Here is a 20,612-nt window from a genome sequence, read left to right as displayed (position 1 = left end):
GGTCCCTTACAAATGGTATTAAGGTCATCATTCAAGTACAGCTACTGGTTGGGCACCCAATTCAAGAGTTCCCTGCTTCTTTTTTCCTCCACCCTCCACCCTGAGTCCCGCCTGCGAGTGTTTGTGTTTTAGTTGAGCAGGAATGGCTGTCTGCAGTGATTACAGCCATGCCTGAAGCAGTAGAACAAATTCCAGGATCCCCCTCGGACCCTCAAGTATACAATTGGCTCTCAAATGGTCATATCTAACAATCTCCTTCTGAAAAATATCAACAGCAGTAGGGTCTCAGCCAACAAGCTCCTGTGAACACCAGCTTCAGGTTGCCAGGAAAATATATTTTTAAGTAGTATGAAGTATGCCCCATCTGAGATCTAACTTTGATTGGTTCCAATGGGCTTCTGCAACAGACAGACATTGTGGTTCTAAAAAACAGAGGGAATCACCATTTATATGAAGTACTCAGAATAGGCAAACCCATAGAAGCAGAAAGTAGATTGATATTTGCCAGGGGTTGGGGGAACTGGGGAGTGACTGCTAAACACTATGAGGTTTCCTAGTGGGGGGCAATGAAAATGCTCTAAGATCAGACAGTACTGATGGTTGTATATCTCAGTGAATATAGTAAAAGAAAGCACTAAAGTGTACATGTTTTAAAGCTAAATTTCATTGTATCTCAGTAAATCTATTATTTAAAATTTATTTATTTTGAGAGAGACAAGAGAGAGTGCAAGTGGAGAGAGAATCTCAGGCAGGCTCCATGCAGAGCCCTATGCAGGGCTCAAACCCACAATACTGTGAGACCGTGACCTGAGCCAAAATCAGGAGTTGAATGCTCAACTGACTGAGGCACCCAGGCACCCCTGTACATCTGTTATTTAAAAGAGAGAATAGGTGATCAGGCAGAAACAGGAAAAAATAAAATAAAACTAAAAACAAAGAGGAACAAAGTCACCTTCTCCCTGGGTCCAGCTGTCTCCCTGTTGAAGGACCTGTGAGGGTAATAAGGATTTGGGCATAAGGGAAGGCCCATCAGATGCTAGCAGCCTAGAAATGTCCAAAGAACAGAGGCAGAAATCTGCTCTGACCCCTCTTTGCTGAGGTTCTGCAAAATAACCCCAGGAGACATGATGTGTTCATTGGTCCGTTCATTCATTCCTTCATTCAGCACTACTGTGCTAGCCACCATAGCCCTGTGCTGAAGGAATTCACAGTCTAGCAGGAAAAACAGGAGAGTCCAAAAATGATATAAAACCATGCATCTAGGGTATGAAAGAGACATGCCCAGTATGCACTCAGGAGGGGCCCAGATGTATTACAGTTAAATACAACATGTAAGGAGAGAAACTTAGATCTTTTAACGCCCTGCACCTCCATTTCTTTGTCTTTATCATGGAGAACAATATCCACTCTGAAGGCTATTATAAGTTTAAATAAGGTGAAATATACACAGGGCCTATCACACAGCTGGTGCTTATTAAACAGGCGCAATTGTTCTTAGATGACCTACGATGTCCCTCTAAACCCTAATTTTTTATGAATGTAGGTAGAGCTGACAAAACTTTGGTTTCTAAGCCTGCAAAGGATTGCTCTTGGTGACGGCAATTCCCTTGCTTCTGCCATGCAGTGTTGGTGTGTGGGTCGTTGCGAATGCACTCAGAATGCTTTTTCTCTGAGGTCATATATGTAGTGTAAGCAAGAGAACTACAAATCATTCTTTATGAGTGAACACAGCCCTGTCCTTCTCTGGTGCTCCTCTCAGGCTGAATGGGGCCTTTCTATCAAGGACAGTCCCCTGATCCAGGACTGTGCAATCCAGGCCGAGAGGCACTGGTCAAAGCTGTAGCTGAGCACCGGGAGATGAGAAAGAGGTTATAACTTGGCTCATTCCTTCATCCTTTCTTCTCTTTCCCCCTCCATTCTGAAATGTGGAGAAGGGGCTGCAGCTTGCTACAGTAGTGACCACATCTGAGAAACACTGCAGATCAGTCACTGCCCTACAAAGCCAGCAATACCATCCAGGGGTCAGTAACAATAAAAGTCTATTCTTGAGAGGACAAATCATTCAGTAGATGCTACAACAGGGAAGGAGCAAGCAAGCTGAATGTCCCGAGTGTCCAGTACTTAGACACAAGTAAATCTCTTTCCACCTCTTTCTAAACACAGGACAAGGCTGGATCTGGACTCGCCCAACCCCTCTCCCTTGCCCCCAGGCTGTTGGCAAAGTACCTTCAGTCAGAGCAGGAAGGATGAGCTGGGACGTAGTGTGCCCTTGTTTCTGTCTCCAAAAGACTTAATTGCTGCTTATCCTTCATGCCACTGGTTATGGGAGCCAGGATGCACATGGAGGAGGAAGTTTGAGAAAGGCCTTTTGGGAAGGCACAGAAAAGAGATTGCACTGCAGTTTGGCTGTTCTGGCCTATTTCTCCTGATTCAAGCAGCACTGTGAGGTGCAGAGCTTTGAGGTGGGCAATTCCCTCCAATTCCTCGCAAGTTTTCATTCTGCCATTTAAGCAAATGTGGAAAGAAGTGAGTTAAGCCAGTTTTTCCTCTCTATTTGTCAAGGTGATTTGTATAAACCAGGACAGAGGTCTCTGTTCTCTCCCTGTGTGAGTGCATTTTGGGCCTCCTGATCTTTTGCATATGACAGAATGGGGAAGAAACCCTGGGATCCAAAAGCAGCTCTTCCTCTTACTAAGTTACATGAACTTTGGGGCTTTGCTTAACCTCTCTGAGCCTCACTGGCTGGATCTGTAGAATGGGAATGAGAAGAAAACTTACCCCATAAGATCGAGTGGTAACAAATTGAAATAATTTATGTACAGCACTTAGCACAGGACCGGACACACAGGGAGAGCTTGACTCCTAGCAGCTATTGTCAGTGTTATTTTGCTGTCATTAATATCAATAGTTTGTTTATAGAAATGGAACACTTCTGAATCCCAAGTTCCATTTCTGGAAGCTCTTAGAGCAATGCTCTAGAGATTGTGTGTATTAATGCCTGTGTCATGTCACTTAGTCACAATGCCCTTCTGTAGACAGCATTTGAAGCTGGAAGAGGTCTGAGGTTGGTGATTTTGCCTTTATATATTGATTTAAACATATGTTGATTTAAAAGCGACCATTCAAAAGAGTCAGGAAAGCTAGAGTTCCTCACGAGGTAAAGTTGCTATTGCTGTTATTGCTATGATCGGTATTATTAATTATAACACATAATATATACTAATAACATTTATTAATACTTAATATGTGCCAAGAATCATGGCTGGCTTTTTATAGATGTATTCTCATTTGATGTTCCTAACAATTATATGAGAGAAGTAAAATTACCCATTTTACAGATGAAGAAACAAAGAAACAAATACATAACTTTCCAGTAGTCATACTGCAAGTAAATGTGGCCAAGCAGGGGTTCAAAGCCAACCACAAAGCTGGTTATCTGCAGCAGACTCCCAGTTCTAACTAGAGGCTGTTATTCTTGAAAATCTTCCCTCTGATTCCCCTCTGCCTCCCATTTGAGGTCAGATCTGTACAGCATGTCCTGGTGCCAATTTTCGCTAACCAGAGAGTCCAAAATCTCTGCCAACACCAGCATCACTTCTAGCATCTTCAAATTGCTCTCAAGATGTAACTTGCCCCAATGACATAGTTCAGTAGGAGGAGGTAGAGAGTTTGTGGTTAATTCATCATCTCAGGGTCCAAGGGGTTGAAGTTTTTAAAGACCAACAGTTGGCATGCCATCTCCAAAAAGAGTGAATTATTGGCAGTTAGGCAGGCCTATACTTACAATTTTTTTGTTCATACATTTTATCATTTTAATCACCAGGAAAAAAAAATAGTGTGGACTACAGAGCAAAACAAAGCTATCTTAGTCTATCCCTGCCTGCCTACTCTCCTCTACACCCACCCACCTTGGCAAGGGTAGACCTAGCCTAAATACCTCCCCCATCTGTTTATTTAGGAAGAGTACAACAATAGCCAATTATTAAGAATTTACTTCCTTCGCTCCAAAGAAAATCCTTTATATATTATTGACAATGTGGGTGTTGGTTGTTTCCACACGCTGTTTGAGTTCTGCTAGTCTAGTCAACACAAGAGCTGATACTCCAGGATTTTGCAGGCCCCATGGCTAACCTTGTTAGACCCAACAACAAAGAGCTACTTTATTTTTCTTATGACTCCACTGTCAACCAATTGGCATTTAGGAAGGACAGAATATGGGAATGGCATCCCTGTAAGGATCAAGATTTCTGGCATCAACAAATCTAAGCATAGATTTTTCCAGCAAATAAGACCAAACAAGCAAACAGGACAATTGAAGCACTTAGTTTTTAAATACACAGGCAGCAGCCTCTCTCTAAATTCACTTACCCTTGCCAGGAGTCCTACCTGTCCTGCCCTAGCTTTTCACAAAGAACAAATGTGCAATTCCTCCTTCCTAGGACTAAAAGGCACACAGTACCTAAAAATAAATTCTAGGTACTCAACTCCAGATAAATCAGGTGTACTATAATAGGCTAGCACTGTGATTTTAATGACATTTGCCTTTTGCCTGCTAATAGCATACTTATTAAGTTGATACTATGTAAGCATTTATGTTACATAGTTATTTGTGGCTCAATTGCATTATTATGTGATTTCCTATTTATGTAATAGAAGAGCCATTAATATGCACATTAATTAAACCCAATAAATGTGTAGAACTCAGAGTGGACGTTTAGGTTCCTTCATCAAGCTGTTAATCATTTCTGTTTCAGCATACATTGAAGACATTAGTTGCCTTGGAGAAGGCCTTTTTCATGTAATTTGGCTTCCTGGAAAGCAGTAAGGTGTGTTGCTGGCCATTGTTCACATTTTTGAAATGGAAAACCATCACATCCAGCAAGCTCATTGGATGACTAATGAAAACCGGGAAACACAAAAAGTGCTTGAGATGAGTGATTGTAGCAGGGGTGTTGTTATATGAGAGATATGTGACCTACCCAGAATGCTAAGGTACCTTGGGTGAGACCTAAATGCCTACCAGTGGCAACATAAATGCTTACACCCGGTCAGATTAAAATAAACTGGGATTGTTAGGGTTAATGGCAAAGCAGAAAACCACCCAAAAGCACTCAGCTATATCCTGTTGTTACCATGAGGGAATAGACTCGGTGTTTTTGTTCTGTTTTTGTTTTCAAGAGAAGTCAGCGATCTGGAACACTATACAAAATCTTGACTCGGAATCTTTGGTCATATCCAGCTTGGGGGCTTGCTGTACTCCAATCTGGGCTCCTTGAGAGCCACAGTTGTGTCTTATCCATGCTTTTATTCCTGAAAGAAGCAAGCAGTGTTCCATGCACATGGTTGGGGACCTTACCTTAGGTGGCATATGTGGTGGCATATGTGGCACTGTGCATTCCTCCTCCTTTCCATCCTTCATGTTGACTCACACGCACTTACTGCTGTTGTCACGAGTGGTGGGTGAGTACTCAGACAATTACAGAAATGGAGTTGTAGGCCTAGGTTTATGTTATTTAAAAGGGGCAGACCCAACCCTTGAACCCAGTCCTTTAGATTTCCTCTCCTAACCAGTGGCCAAATGCCTCTTCCATGTCTCTCTGTATATTCCCCAGTGGTAGCTCTTCCCACTCGGTATTCTAATCGTCTTTTCTGTTTCTTGTACATAGTTGAAAAATACGATTGTTGGATGGATAGATAAAGGAGAAAATATAATCAGTGTCACAGTGGAAATGAACAGTAGTAATGAGGAAACCATCTAATACTGAGGATGCTGGATGGTTTTTGTTGTTGCCATCAATAATTTGATTTATTTGCAGTGAAATAACATACTGCTGTACAGGAGGGCAGTGTGAGAAGAACACTATGTATTCTTTCATCTCCTCCATGAAGCTCTGGGCCTTCTATTTAGTAGAAATGGAAAAAGAGCTGGGGGAGGCTGTGTGGCTCAGTTGGCTAAGCCTCCAACTCTTGATTTCGGCTCAGGTCATGATTTCACGGTTTGTGGGATTGAGCCCCGCATCACACTCCACGCTGAGTGTAGGGCCTGCTTGGGATTCTCTCTCTCCTTTCTCTCTCCTCCTACCTCACTCATGCTGGTACAGTCTCTCAAAATAAATAAATAAACTTAAAAAAAAAAAAGAATGGAAAGGGAGCTTGACGTCTCTTGCGATTAACTTGAAAGCTCATCCTTCGTTTTATAGGAAACATTCCACATAGCACCTGGGTCCGTGGTTCCCTTTCCCCCTTAGCAGCACCCCTGGATAGCATCAGCAAAAGGGAAAAACCACAGGAATTTCACCCACACAGAACACAGATGGACAAAGAAGGGCCACACAAGTTGAAGCAGGCTCAGAAACCTTAGCTCAGGATGAATAGACAGGAAGCAGGAGAGTTCTGGTATCTCATTTAGTGAATTAAATGCCTCACATGGCCTCTTTGTACTTTGGGAGAGTGTGTGGTCTGGTGTGCTGGAGGTGGGGCCAGGGGCCAAGGGAAATGGGAAGTTGGGGCTTGGGACCGAGGAGGGTGGGTTCTCACTTGTACACTGATTCATCTCATCTTCCTAAGGCAAGTCTCAAGATTGCTTCACTAATGGAGAATAATGACACCACTTGGATAGGAGTTGAGGGAGGGGAAAGGAAAGCATGAAAATTTATTAACCCTGTGTGAGGGGCTTGGATAGCATCTCTGAAGGATCATTATGAAATCATTTCATCCCCTTTTCTCACCTCTTCCCACTAATATGAGACAGACAAACGCTAAATAAGTATATAATGATACATTACTAGACAGACAACAAAGCCAGAAAATGTAATAGCCTGCTACAGCTACGAAACTCCCTCAAAGATATATTTAAAATGTCACTGGTGCCTGATGTAAAATACGAATTGCAGGTTCATTTGGAGGACGCGATTTAAAACCTGTACAACTGTATGGTGGCATTTCCCACTGGGGTTTAGTTTTAGTTGTCTTTTTCTGGAGACCAAAAAAAAAAAAAAATCCCCCAGGTAATTTCAGCCCAGAGATAGAAACTTCGGGGAACCACTTGTGTCTGTTATTTTTCCTTCTTGTTTTCCTTGGTCATGATGCTCTCCAAACCTAGCATCTTCTTGACATGTTGTCTTTCTTTCGGAATATTTCTGCAGGCTTCACAGGAGCTACGGAATGTAGATTACACCTTTTGGAGATGTAGCCTGGCCACATAAGGAGACAAGTAGTTGAAATTTGTGTCAAATTGCTTGTTTAAATGATGTGAGCCAACTTCTTAAAGCCAGGACAGCAGGGGCTGAGGATTTTAAGAGTTGGCAGGGGCCAAAATGACAAGGCTTGGCAGTCACCTGGTGAGCTGCCAACCTCGACTGGAGGCTTCAAAAAAGGACACAAATTAAAAGTCATGTTTCAGCAGCCATTAAAACCAAATTATAGGCTTACATTGCATAGTGAACTACTTTCGTTTTCATTATGCTTAAAATATTTCATTTTGTAGATTGAGAGTGGGTTGCTAGGAAAACCCTGTGTGGAGTTGTCATCTGTGGTCATATTTACAAAGGGGATACACACAGAGGTATAGTTCTCCTTTATGCATTTTTCCTGTGAGGATAGAGGATTTCAAGATGAGAAGAGAGGATGCAATTTGGAGTAAGGGTCAAGGTTTGAAAACATCAACCCTGATGTCTGAGCAGGCTCACAGGTATTTTCTTGACTCTCATGAAAAAAAAAGCATACATCTATACATAACACCTAAAACAAATACACTTTTTAAAAAATCATCAACATTTTTAAGAAACAGGAAATTTTATCTAAAAGTCCAGATCTTCAGCTTTCCTAGAAAAACTAGAAGACTTGGCTGCGTTGGGCCCTTATCCCCACATGGCCACATGGGCCTGGATCTGAGTGAGGGGTGCTTCCTACCCTTTCCAAATCACCTCAGTCCACAACTGGCCCACTTGACTTCCCTGCTTACCTGCTACAGGTATTTAAATATGCTACTCTCTGACTTAGAGTGTACCATATTCTCAATGCCTTTCAGAAAAAGAAAATGTTTATAATGAATGCATGCAATGTACTGGTTTACCAGGAAATGGTACAGGGACTTGTTACATCAGTGACCAGCCCTGTCAGGTCTGTGTCACTTCCACTTTAAGATTAACATATTCAAGATTAATATGCTCCAGCCTGGTTTTACTAATTTAGTTTCTCCTTCTTCCTTTGAGGCCTACAGAAGAAAGCAAATCAAAGTATGTTATTTGTTAGTAACCAACCCTGGAACGCTTTATGCCGTCTTTCTCTTTCTCTCTCTCTCTTGTTTGTGACTTTTAGCAATTACCAACCTAAAGACTTTGATTCTAGGCTTTGTTCCTCAGGTTTGCAGAGTGTCTGGGGCTACAGCCTGCAGCCACTGATGGCCATTTCTCCTTCTTCTCTTTGCAGGTCCTCCAAACCACCACAGCCAATCGACTCTGAGGCCTCCTCTGCCTCCCCCTCACAACCACACTCTGTCCCATCACCACTCGTCTGCCAACTCCCTCAACAGGAACTCACTGACCAACCGGCGGAGCCAGATCCACGCCCCAGCTCCTGCACCCAATGACCTGGCCACCACACCGGAGTCCGTTCAGCTCCAGGACAGCTGGGTGCTAAACAGCAACGTGCCACTGGAGACTAGGTAAGTCCCCATCACCGGTCACACCTGTTGCCCCACCTGAGTCATGTGCACAGAGTCCCCTAGACGGTTCAGGATTCTTGTCGGGGAGACGGTCCTGGTGTAAATAACAGGACAAGTATACCACCTCTTTGTTGTTCCCTTGGTAATTTGACTCTGGATGGTAGGCTAATAGGTATTTCTTTGTTCACATGTGTCTCCTTTTAATGCTTGTTTACTCTCTTAGACAGATCTTGTGTACCCAACTAATAGAATTAGCATAACATATTTTTACTCAAAGGCTCATGGGAAACATGCTTATAAGGGTATATTGACTGAAAGCTGCTGATAAATTATGCATTTGGCCTTTCCTGAAGTAATAAATGAAGACTCATTTGAAATTAAGTGTTTGGGGAGACCTTGAGAAACAATCCCTGATTCCAGACTGACAGAAGTATAATTTTAATTTATATTTCATCCAACATGCCGTCTGACTTTAATCCCTCCTGTACACACTAACAGCTTGATGCCTGAGGGGCAAACAAGAATGTACAAAAACAAACAAGAGAAAAGGGGCAGCACTTAGGTTGGAGGGAAGAGTTTCAAAGTGATCTCCACGTCTGGCTTTGTGTTGTTTTGCCTTTTCTTCTGTCCCTTTCTTGCCTCCCCTTTTGGTCCTCCAAAACCACACCCACCTTAATGCCCTGAGACAAGGTGTGTGGGTCACAGTGCAATGGGCTGGGAAGGAATGACTGCGAAGGCTGTGGGTGGGCTGCTAGATGGGGGAACACTGTTGCACCCCAACCCCAGACCCTGTCATGGTTTGTATGCTCCAGTTATTATCGTTTCCTTGCCAAAAAGAACCACGAAAACAAAACAGAGAAAGGCGATAATTCATGTTGACCCTTGAAAAAGTTCTCACTTAGGGCCACCTGAGTGGCTCAGTCTGTTCAGTGTCCCACTTTTGGTTTTGGCTCAGGTCATGATCTCACGGTGTGAGTTTGAGCCCTGTGTGAGGCTCAGCACTGAAAGCACAGAGCCTACTTGGAATTATCTCTCTCCCTCTCTCTCTGCCCCTCCCCCTCTCATTCTCTCTCTCAAAAAAAAATAAATAAATAAACAGTTCTCACTTAAGTTTTTAAACGTTAATAAGCTAGGTTTGAGGAAAAACAAAAGGAATCTGTAATGGCAAGTGAATTCTCTGCACATTGCTGGAAGCGACTATGCAAGCCATAGCATTTATGTCATTTCATACCTATAATATTCTTTTACTATTTTTATAAGATCTTGAATAACTTGTGCACCATTGTCATTGTGGTCACTCTAAACTGTAATAAATTTTATTCTCTGATGATATAGGTTATTTTTAACGATGCCTACATTCTTTTTTTTTTTAATGTTTTATTTTTATTTTTGAGACAGAGAGAGACAGAGCATGAACGGGGGAGGGTCAGAGAGAGGGAGACACAGACTCTGAAACAGGCTCCAGGCTCTGAGCTGTCAGCACAGAGCCCGACGCGGGGCTCGAACTCACAGACCGCAAGATCATGACCTGAGCCGAAGTCGGCCGCTTAACCGACTGAGCCACCCAGGCGCCCCAATGATGCCTACATTCTTAATCTGTGAGGCTTAAAATATGAAAGTCAGTAGAAATTATATGTGTATATTACATACAATAGATATATTTAAACATCTGCGCTAATATGGGCATCTGGGTGGCTCAGTTGGTTAAGCATCCGACTTTGGCTCTGCTCATGATCTCACGGTTTGTGGGTTGGAGCCTCGTGTCAGGCTCTCTTCTAATAGCATGAAGCGTGCTTTGGATTCTCTTGTCTCCTTCTCTCGCTATCTTTCAAAAATAAACATTTAAAAATAACTGCACTAATAAACCTTTGTCAAAAGGTTTCTAGGCTGAAAGCAGACTGGTCCACATGGCTTAATTCAGGATATTTTCATAGTTGGTGGTGATCTTTAAGGCTGTATAAGACTTTCTGTCTTTTTTTTTTCCTTCTGCCACAGAGTTTGTTGGGCGTTAGTCAACCTTCTTTTACATTAACAGTCTTTTGTTTGAAAAAGAGTTTCTGGACATAAAGGCTATATAGAGGGGACTAGATGAAAGAGAAGGATGAGGAGAAAGGGAAGGAGAAATGTACTAGCCATTGTAGAAAGTGGAGGAGGAAAGGAAGGAAGGAAGAGGACCACCATCACCATTCATTACCAGTTTTTACTATGCACTTTGTATCTGCCTGGTATTCATTCTTTATTGCATTATCTCATTAGAGCCTGAAATAATAGAGTGAGGTAGGAAGGGACCATTACTTCCACCTTTTTAAAGATGCACGATCTAGATGTGTAGGGGCAAAGTAACTTGCAAGAGGTCTAGGGCTTCAGGGAGATGGGACATTCTGAACCACCTTGGATGGACCTCCACTGGTTTCCACACACAAAATAAGGTGGCATGATGTCTGATAAGTGAATACGTACGAGACTACATTTATCGCCCTAATTGTTACATTTACAGGGCAAAATCCATCAGAGTGTTTGCTCCTCACAAAGATTCTCCCTTTGGTGATTAGAAGGCATATGGTGCAGAAACCATCTCCTGTCTCCTAGCTGCTGATGAAAATAATTCATTTTCCAGGAGATTTACTTTACAAAACCATTTGCAATCAAGTGTTATCTTGACAAGTATCTGGTAGAGAGAGGACCAGCAGAGCCAAGCGTGTCACCTTCCTATTTTTCTGAAGTTAGCTTTCCTAGAATTTGTATCTGATCTATAGAGTCCTTCCGTAAATCATTTATATATTTGTCATTTCTCCAAGGATTAGGGCTTCTCAATGGAGGTTTTGGAGGAGGCAAGTTCAATACAAAGCTTGAGTAGATAGGATTGCCAAAATGTTGAAGTCAGAAGAAAAAAGCAAGCAAGAACAACATCTGGATATCCTTTGATCAGTGCATTCTAGGGCCAAAGATTAGAGAATGTGAGGCCCTTGGGATAGGGCTATCACCAGAAGTCAAACACAGGGTGCAGAAGTCAGCAGCTCTGTTCATGGAATTCATGAATACATATAACTTGGATGTGCATCTGGTCCCGTATATGAAAACTTCAGCAGTAATTAATAGAATTGTTGAGCTTTACATTTCTTTTTAAAATATTATCATTCAGTGTCTTATTAGCAAATATTTACTGAGTCCCTCATTTATACCAAACACACGATATGAGGTACTAGGGAGATCATGAGTAACACATGAAACTTGCCCTTGAGGTTCACACAATCTAAAGGAAGAGATAGGTACATAAACAGAGGGGTAGTGCAGTGTATACAATACACTTTAAGACTAAAGTGACCATACAGTGGATGAAGTGATTAACTCTCCCAGGATGATGAGGAAACATTTCAAACTGAGTATCTGTTTGAATTGGGTTTTTAAAGGAGGATAATAATTTGCCTAATAGATAGGTAGAAAAAAGAGTCAAAGATTATAGCATACTATTTGTTTCTGTTCCCTAGTATTTTTTTAATATAGTCTTGGAAACTGTAGAACTGAACAAATTCACTTATTCAAATGTTGGAACATTGTGAGTTTCATAGGATCATTTTCTTACCCACAAGAGAAAGTGTAGATATGGGAGCCCTTCTTTTATGGGCATGATGCCATACTAGGATTCCCATTCTTATTTTTATACCAAATAAGGATTGGTTAACTATATCCAGGAGAGAAACCATTGAAGGCAGGTCATAGAGGCTGATCATAATGTAGTCATCAATTTCGAAAATGCACTGGAAATTTACAAACGGCTTCACCACCTCTACTCTCCCTAGCACAGACTTCTGGGTATGATGGAAGAATTTCATAACTGGGAGGTGATGAGCAGGCATGCTGCCACCCCCAGAGACTCTAAGCCAAGTCCAACGTGTTTCTTTAGACCAGTGAGGAGCAAACCCTTGCTTCTCTGCATTGCTTTTTGACGTTCCCATCCATCTTAATGAGGCATGTTACATCTTCTCTAGACTGCGCTTTTTTTTTCCATTTTTTTCTGTGACAAGTAGGATTAAAGGTGCTGGTTAAGGAAGCATAGCCCAAAAATGGGACTGTATGAATTACAAGTTTAACACAAGACAAAAAGCCTAAAAATTCTCTACCGATGTTAATCATGTAAGAGACCAGTGCATATACGTTTCTACTACCAAGACCAGTCAATTCATGTATAAACCATAACATAATCTAAGGAAAAAAAAAAAACTCAGGGCAGAGGAACTAAATGCAAGCAGTCAATACTGTCTTTATCTAATATGATGTGTAACAAAATCACCACCATCTTTATTTCCACCCACTTACATCTTGAAACAAAATCCATGTGCAATTCCTGGTTGATACCATCCATCTACACTTTTCCCTCCTGAGAATAACAAGGTCAGGAATCTTCCAGGCCAGCTGCATCTTGGGGAGTTTCTGAAGTCAGCTTCTCTTGTCTAAAATGGTACAAAGTAGCTTGATGACAGAAGCTAACTTTCCTTCTTCTATGTGTTTTATTGAATTCTCTCTGAATCTCTCAGCAGTACATCAGTACAGAGAATCCCCTGGCAGAATAAAACTTCCCTCTGGTTTTACTTTCTCCCTAAAATACCAGAAGCTCCCATTTTTGGTCAGTAATTCCTTTTCTGTCTTTACAAATCTTTTTTTTTTTAATTTTTTTTTTATTAACGTTTATTTATTTTTGAGACAGAGAGAGACAGAGCATGAACGGGGGAGGGTCAGAGAGAGGGAGACACAGAATCCGAAACAGGCTCCAGGCTCTGAGCAGTCAGCACAGAGCCCGACGCGGGGCTTGAACCCACGGACTGCGAGATCATGACCTGAGCCGAAGTCGGCCGCTTAACCGACTGAGCCACCCAGGCGCCACTGTCTTTACAAATCTTGACACAGGGTGAACAGAAAATAAATACATAAAAAATCTCCATCAGACCCTTAACTCCAGAAGCCCTAATTTTAACTATCAAAATCCCCAAGTTACAAACAAGTTTGCAAGTTGTTTTTTAAGATCATCATCCATTATTCATTCAAGAAATAACTATGAGAACCTATCATGTGCCAAGTACTGAGGATTCAGCAGTGAAGAAGAAAAGCAAAGCCCTTGCCCTTGTGGTGTTTCCAGGCTGGATGTAGACAGAAGTGTACAAATGATTAGATACATGCCTCCCCACCATGACAAATGTACTAAGTGCTGTGTGAGGTATAGGGAAGTCAGATGCGTGACAAATTGACATTTGAGCTGAGCCCTAAGGATGAGTAAGTGTTAATTAGACTTGAAGAATGTTCTAGGTGGCAAAACAATGACCTGCTGGGGAAAGAAAGACTAAGATGCCAGGAAGGGAAAGCAAGCTAGAAGGGCAGGTGAGGGCAGGATGTTGCAGGCCATTGGGCTGGGTTAAAGGTTTTGGACTCTAGCCCAAGAATAATGAAAAGTCAATGATGTATTTTAAATAAGAGAACGAAATAATAAAATACTATTGTTTCGTTTTGTTTTGAATTGTGAGAGCTGCCATATAGCAAACATGTTGGAGGTATGGTGGAAGGTACAGCAAGTCTGTTGTAGGTCCAGTTTAGAGAATGTCATCATGGTTAAGATGAAAGGTGTCCTGGTGTCCACTAGGTTCCTGGTAGCTGTAGTACTCATATCTGGCTTTCTCCTACCAATCTGGCAAGAAGGTGAACATTCATAGACATGAAGTATATTTTGAAGGTAGAGTCAAGTGGGAATGAACACTTGTGGAGCTGTGGGTTAGACTACTGAGAGTACGATGACCAGGTTTTTAACATAGGAGACTGGTTGGATAGTGATTTCATTTCCCGAGGATGGAACAAGTTTTGTGGCAGAAAACAGAAGTGCAGTTTCAGGCATGTTAACTCTACGTATGTAACAAGAGACTTAAGTGTAGCTGTTTTGATTCTAAATATTTTGATTCCAAAATAATAGATGTGATGTGGAAATTCAGCCTTACAAATAACAGCATATTTACCATGTTCAGAACTGTCAGCAGTTAATTTTTTTTCTCTTTAAAAATTTACTCTCCAGAAAATATGTTCAGTTTAGCAGTTATCCTACATGATCACATAGGTCTACAAATAACAATTTTTCTTTATTAAATACCTTTTGCTTGGCACTTAGTTTTAACATCATGATCATATTGAACCCCTTAACCCTTCTGTTAGGTTTATGTTACTCTCCCCATCTTAAATAAAGGGAAACAGAGACTTGGGAAAATTATGTTACCTACACATCTGCAAATAAGTAAGTGGTGGAGCTGGAACTTGAACTGGGTCTGACTCCAAATGGCATGTTCATAACCACCATATGATAGTGCCTTTGGAACTAGAAAAACAAAACAAAACAATGCCTATTCTGATGGCACACAACAACTTAATATGTCAGGCCGTGGAAATGGTGAGGTCAATGCATTATAAGTGACTTAAGGCAAGAAATTATCTATGGGATGAATTCTGGCCTGTTACTGGATGTAGACTGAGTCGCTGACAAAATCAAAAGCCCAGCAAGAGCTAAGGGACTCTTCACTGCAGCACTTTGGGTCTGGTGGCAGCCACAGTGCTGAATCTGAGGCCTCGCTGTTCCACAGCCCTGGCAGCGTAGGATCCGTGTGAGCTGATTTACAGAGTTTTAATACACTGCACCTGATAAAATGTGAGAGCAAATTGACAGTGTGGAAATAAGAAGCACTGCTACTTTTTTAGTTCTGTAATTTGTACATTTATTATCCCTCAAATAGAGCTTTGCCAGATTAATAAGAGAAAGCCAAACGGCTAGGGGTAACATGGCTGACCACTTGGTCCTACTTGGAGTACCATGGTAATTCCTGCTAGTAGGAGGTTGTGTAAGTACTCTGATAAAGAAATGAGCACATTGGGCTTGATGAGTGACATTTTAAAAATCTAATTTTGGTATCAGAATTTTAGAAGACATACTTTTTGTCTTTGCCATGAAGTTATCTTAGCCTAATCTAGATGCTTTATTGGTAGTGTGTATTTGGGAATCAAGACACAAGACCTTTAGTAAATAAGGTTTTCACAGAGAAGCAACAAGATTGTTGAAACATCCTCACCATGCTGAGCCCGAAGACTGTTCCAAACTTGTTCTCAGATTGATTTTTCTACCTAAGGATTAATTTTCTGACAGAATCACTGACAAGCTTGATCTTGAGAATATTAAACCAAGGTAACCTGTTTGGATTTTTGGGACTTTTTTTTTTTTAATGTTTTCAAGTGAAGTTGAAAACCAGAATTCATTTTGGGTGAACCAAATATATTCAAGCACTTTTCAAATCAATAGGCAGCTTGATTTCTCCATATTGCAAAACATTATGCCCCCTCTAAATTCTCATCAGAGGCAACATGGAAATTAATGAGACCTTTAGGTTAGCCTTTCAAGCTCAGCCTTATTTTATAGCTTTACCTTGCCTTTTTGACACTGTGATCCCGCCTGGCCACCAGCAGCATTTCACGTTGCAGTGCACTTTAATTTTGTAGTTTTCTTAGTCTTCCTTGGAAACTGGCAGCTTATTAATCTCAATAACTGAGCTGCTCAATAGGCAAACTCTCCAATGAGAATTTAGGCTGTGTCTTTTTTTTTTTTCTTGGCAGATGGAGACAAGGGGTTGGTTGTCAGAAGGAGGCAAGAGGTGGGGGAATGGGAGACAGAAAGCCGGTTAGAAGAGGCACCCCTGCACCCCACATCACTTTCTGACAATTGACAGGAAAATAAAGAGAACCTGGTCTGATCTACTGCTTTGCAATTTACGACTTGTGGTGTTTAACACACTCCAGACCATTAATAAGAGAATAAATAAAGTGCTGTGGCACGTGTGCAAATTACTAGGTGCATTAAGAAAGAAACAAGCATCACATTTTATTTAAGACCACTCCAACCAGCTCTTGGTGTGGATCTGCAAATTTGGAATCATCCTTGAACACGGAGCTATCGAAGGAGAGGCTGTCCTTTTCAAATTTGGCTCCCGCCATAAAACTAAAGCCTTATTAAGTTTATTAAGGCTTTAAGGACTTGAACTTCTTACTTGTAAGTTAACCCCTGCTAAGTTCTAGGTAAAGAGAACTTTTTTAAAAACTGTCCCTCAGCAGCCTAGACCATGGGAACCCAATCACGGATTGAGGCCACCTTGTGGTCATACCTTGTAAGCACAAGACTCTGCCCTGAGTCTGTGTAAATGTTGAAGACTCTTGGGTCAAGTTCACAGTTGAAAAAAGCCAAATATTTCCAACTCTGTGCTCTTTCACCCATTCAGCTAATATCAAGTGTCACTCCCTTGGGGCATTTCCTGAAGGCTTCCCAGAGGATATTTTATCTGGTTCAGACAGGGATAGACTTGATGAAGTGCAAGTCTTTTTCTAATTCTGGCTCCCCAATGATCCTTTTCTTTTCACAGAGGCCAGATAAGGCATTCATGGTTCTCCCAGGCAGGGGAAGTAGGCTGTGCAACTTTTCTGAAGCTTCCTTTGATTTATTAGTCTCAGACTTGCCTGCCTTTGTAAGGTGGAGTTCTGTGTCCCCAGCACTGTAGTCCTGCACAGGGCACTCAGCCAGGTCACTCCACTGGGGCTGCATTCTCTAGATTAGAGGAGAGAATTTAAGAAACTTTTTCTCAGACAGCTATTTTTCCCTCCCAAACCCACCAAATGATTTCAAGCTATTTCATGAGTCATATTTGCAAATATTCATTCTTAGAGGTCATGACAGTGCTAACCACAAAGGCTCACCCTCAAAATTGTGTGTTTTTAAATCCCTTATAGAATCACTTCTTACCCAGAATGACTGAGAAATTGGCAAATGCCCCCAATTTCTGTCATCATTGTTTTAACTGTTCTTGCCTTATATGTCACAACAGAATGAGTAACCCTTCTTTCTTATTTATGAGATTGCATTGAAATTGTATTTCAGTTTGTTAAAGCTTCAGTTGGGTATAAACATCTATAAGTCCATTTCTCAACAATTAGTCCTCCCATAAAGATGTTGCACACCCATGATAGGACAATTAAAACCACATTTTATATTAAAAATAGAGCTACCCTATGACCCAGAAATAGCACTACTAGGAATTTACTCATGGGATACAGGAGTGCTGATGCCTAGGGGTACATGTACCCCAATGTTTATAGCAGTGCTTTCAACATTAGCCAAATAATGGAAAGAGCCTAAATGTCCATCAGCTGATGAATGGATAAAGATGTGGTTTATATATTCAATAGAATACTACTTAGCAATGAGAAAGAGTGAAATCATGCCATTTGCAACAACGTGGATGGAACTAGAAGATATTATGCTGAGTGAAATAAGTCAGTCAGAGAAGGATAGATATCATATGTTTTCACTCATACGTGGATCATGAGAAACTGAATGGAAGACCACGGGGGAGGGGAAGGGGAAAAAATAGTTACAAACAGAGAGGGAGGGAGGCAAACCACAAGAGACTCTTAAATACAGAGAACAAACTGAGGGTTGATGGGGGTGGGGGTGGAGAAGGGGGAAGTGGGTGATGGGCATTGAGGAGGGCACTTACTGGGATGAGCACTGGGTGTTTTATGTAAGCTAATTTGACAAATTATATTCATTAAAAAAGGTTATTTACTGCTATTATACTAGAAATCTATTTCTATTGTAAAAGCAAATAATGTATTTTCATTGATGTAGAATAGTATCCAAGTTACTGTGAGTAATAAAAAACACCTTTTAAAATAAAAAGAAAATCTCATTTTTTAAAATTATTTGAGCAAATGGATTTAAAATTCTTCACTTAGAAGAAGGTGGATGATGTTGTTCTTCTTGCATTGGTATGTGCTTAGATAAGAATTTAAAATGGAAAGCTTAATCATAGTAACTTTTTAATCTCCTATCAACCATACTTCCTCTACTAGGGAACATGGATTAGAAGGCATAAGGTGGTGTTAGGCCTATTTAAGTATTTGCTGGGACCTGGGGAAATCTACCCCACCCTGGCATCAGTAAAAGGAGAATAAATCTAAAAGCCCCCTGGGTGTGGGGACAATGCTATGTACATCCGAGTCTTGTGAGTATCTTTTTCTCAGCTTCAGTCAGTTCTCTCTTGCTATGTTAGTGTCTCCAGGGGTATACCGAAAGCAGAGGACCACAAATATTATCTTCTCCATCTTCTAGAACTCAGAGTCCATGTGAGGAGAGACTGTGGCCTTATGAAATGTCTTTTCACTTCTGGGAAACAAGTGAACACTCTTTGTGGTTTTATTTTTTAGACGTCATCACCCCCTAAATACCTGCTTTGTGCCAAGTACTGTAATAGGTACTTTATGTTATCTGAGTGGAAGCCCTGTGGGATAGATATTATTGTCGTTTTGGGCATGTCAGGAAGATGGAACTTGGGAAGGTAAAGAGCCTGGGGCAGAATCAAGATTCTGGAAGAACTAGATTCACAGAAGTAAACTCAGGCATTAGAAGTCTGTCCCTCAACTTTGCTTTTCTCTTTCCATCCATCATTCTTAACCAGACCTTCTGTGAGATCTTTGTGGGAACTACAGACTATATTCTCATAGCTTAGAAACCTAACAGAAAAAGGATATCTTTTTCCTGATATTTCGCCAACACCCCCTCCATTAAATTTCATTGAACTGAACGAGGGTCACATACCCCCAATGGACCCAATCCCCAACACCTGGAGAAGCAGCCATGTTGATTGGCTAGACCTGGATCATGTACCCACATATAACATCATAGCAGGAAGAAGGGCATGGTCATAACCAAACATCATGATTTTAGGAGACTATAAAATGGAGACCTGGCAGGTCAAAAAAAAAAAAAAAAAAGTCAAGTTCAATGCTAGTTTTGCCTTAGCCCCACTGCCTTCTCTCATCGCCTGATGATAGTGATTTTCTCCTCTGGGCACACACAGTTCTGGCCAGGGTGGGGGAATGGGGGAATTTTAGGGCATCAGGTTATCTCACTTGCCTGGGCACAGAAGGGGGTTTACAGCTGATTCCAATATGAAGTAGAAAGAATAAGTTCCACTGACTAATTTCCATCCCCTTCTGATTCATTGCCCTCTCTGGTTCACTTCTCAAACATCCCACAACTTTACCTTTGAGTTCACTGTGGCCACTTAATGCATTTTAACTTTTATTAGTCTCCTGATGTCTCTTTGAAGCTATCATCTTCTTTCCTGCAAAACTGCTTGGATTCCACATTTTCTAATTAAAACATGCTCATTTATTGTCTTACTAACCAGTGCTCTTTACGAGGGCTCATGATGAGAAAGTTAACTCAAAACAACTCGATTCATTTCCCATCTCCTGAAAATGGCTTGAGATGCAGTTTTACCTTTACAAAGTCAAATTACTTTGGACAATTTTTGGTTTTGCTTTTTTAATAAAACCATGAATGGAAAACATCTAAACTCCATGCTTTAAGCTCCTGTTCTCAACAATGCACTCTGTTTTCTTCTTGGTGAAAATCTCAGGTAGGCAGTGTCATTCAGCTCCATAATGGACCACAATGTAGGTAACAATTGAATTGTGCTATATTTAATTAGACAAAATCTTGGTTCTAAGATGCAACATGTCCTAATATCAATAATTATGCCCATCACTATCTACACCCCTGTGATTTGATCTGGCATTACTAGAAGTACTAAAACTCAGTGTAATAGAGGGAAGGTAGTACACATGCATTTAAACCCTCCTAGAATTTCATACTAATGATGTGGGTGAGAAAACAAGTTCCAAGGACATGGTGCGTGTCTTAGTGTACTTTGTTTTCTGAGTCTTCACCACTGCTGGCCTTGTCTAGAAATAGGGAAGCAGTATTTGGATGGGAGTCTCCTCATGTCCTGCCCCTAATGTGTATCTTCAGGGTCACAGTATCATTCAGTTGGGGAAAGACAAAGTATAGAATTTGCCACAGAGATAAGACAAA

At 41.2% G+C, this 20,612-nt stretch overlaps 1 protein-coding gene across 3 annotated transcripts in view; it reads left to right on the top strand.

Annotated features, from left to right (window-relative positions):
* The window catches only part of TENM2 (teneurin transmembrane protein 2), a 941,161-nt gene that overhangs the window by 631,158 nt on the left and 289,391 nt on the right, over positions 1 to 20,612 (top strand). For all 3 annotated transcript variants that reach the window (XM_042992783.1, XM_042992777.1, XM_042992795.1), the window contains one exon: positions 8,431 to 8,665. In XM_042992783.1, the coding sequence (XP_042848717.1) occupies positions 8,431 to 8,665 (235 nt within the window). The remainder of the gene's footprint in view (positions 1 to 8,430; positions 8,666 to 20,612) is intronic.

This window comes from Panthera tigris, chromosome A1 (genome assembly GCF_018350195.1).
Source record: "Panthera tigris isolate Pti1 chromosome A1, P.tigris_Pti1_mat1.1, whole genome shotgun sequence".
In the NCBI taxonomy this organism is placed as follows: domain Eukaryota; kingdom Metazoa; phylum Chordata; class Mammalia; order Carnivora; family Felidae; genus Panthera; species Panthera tigris.
Note: the sequence above shows the minus strand (reverse complement) of the source record. Positions and strands in the feature narration are given on the sequence as shown.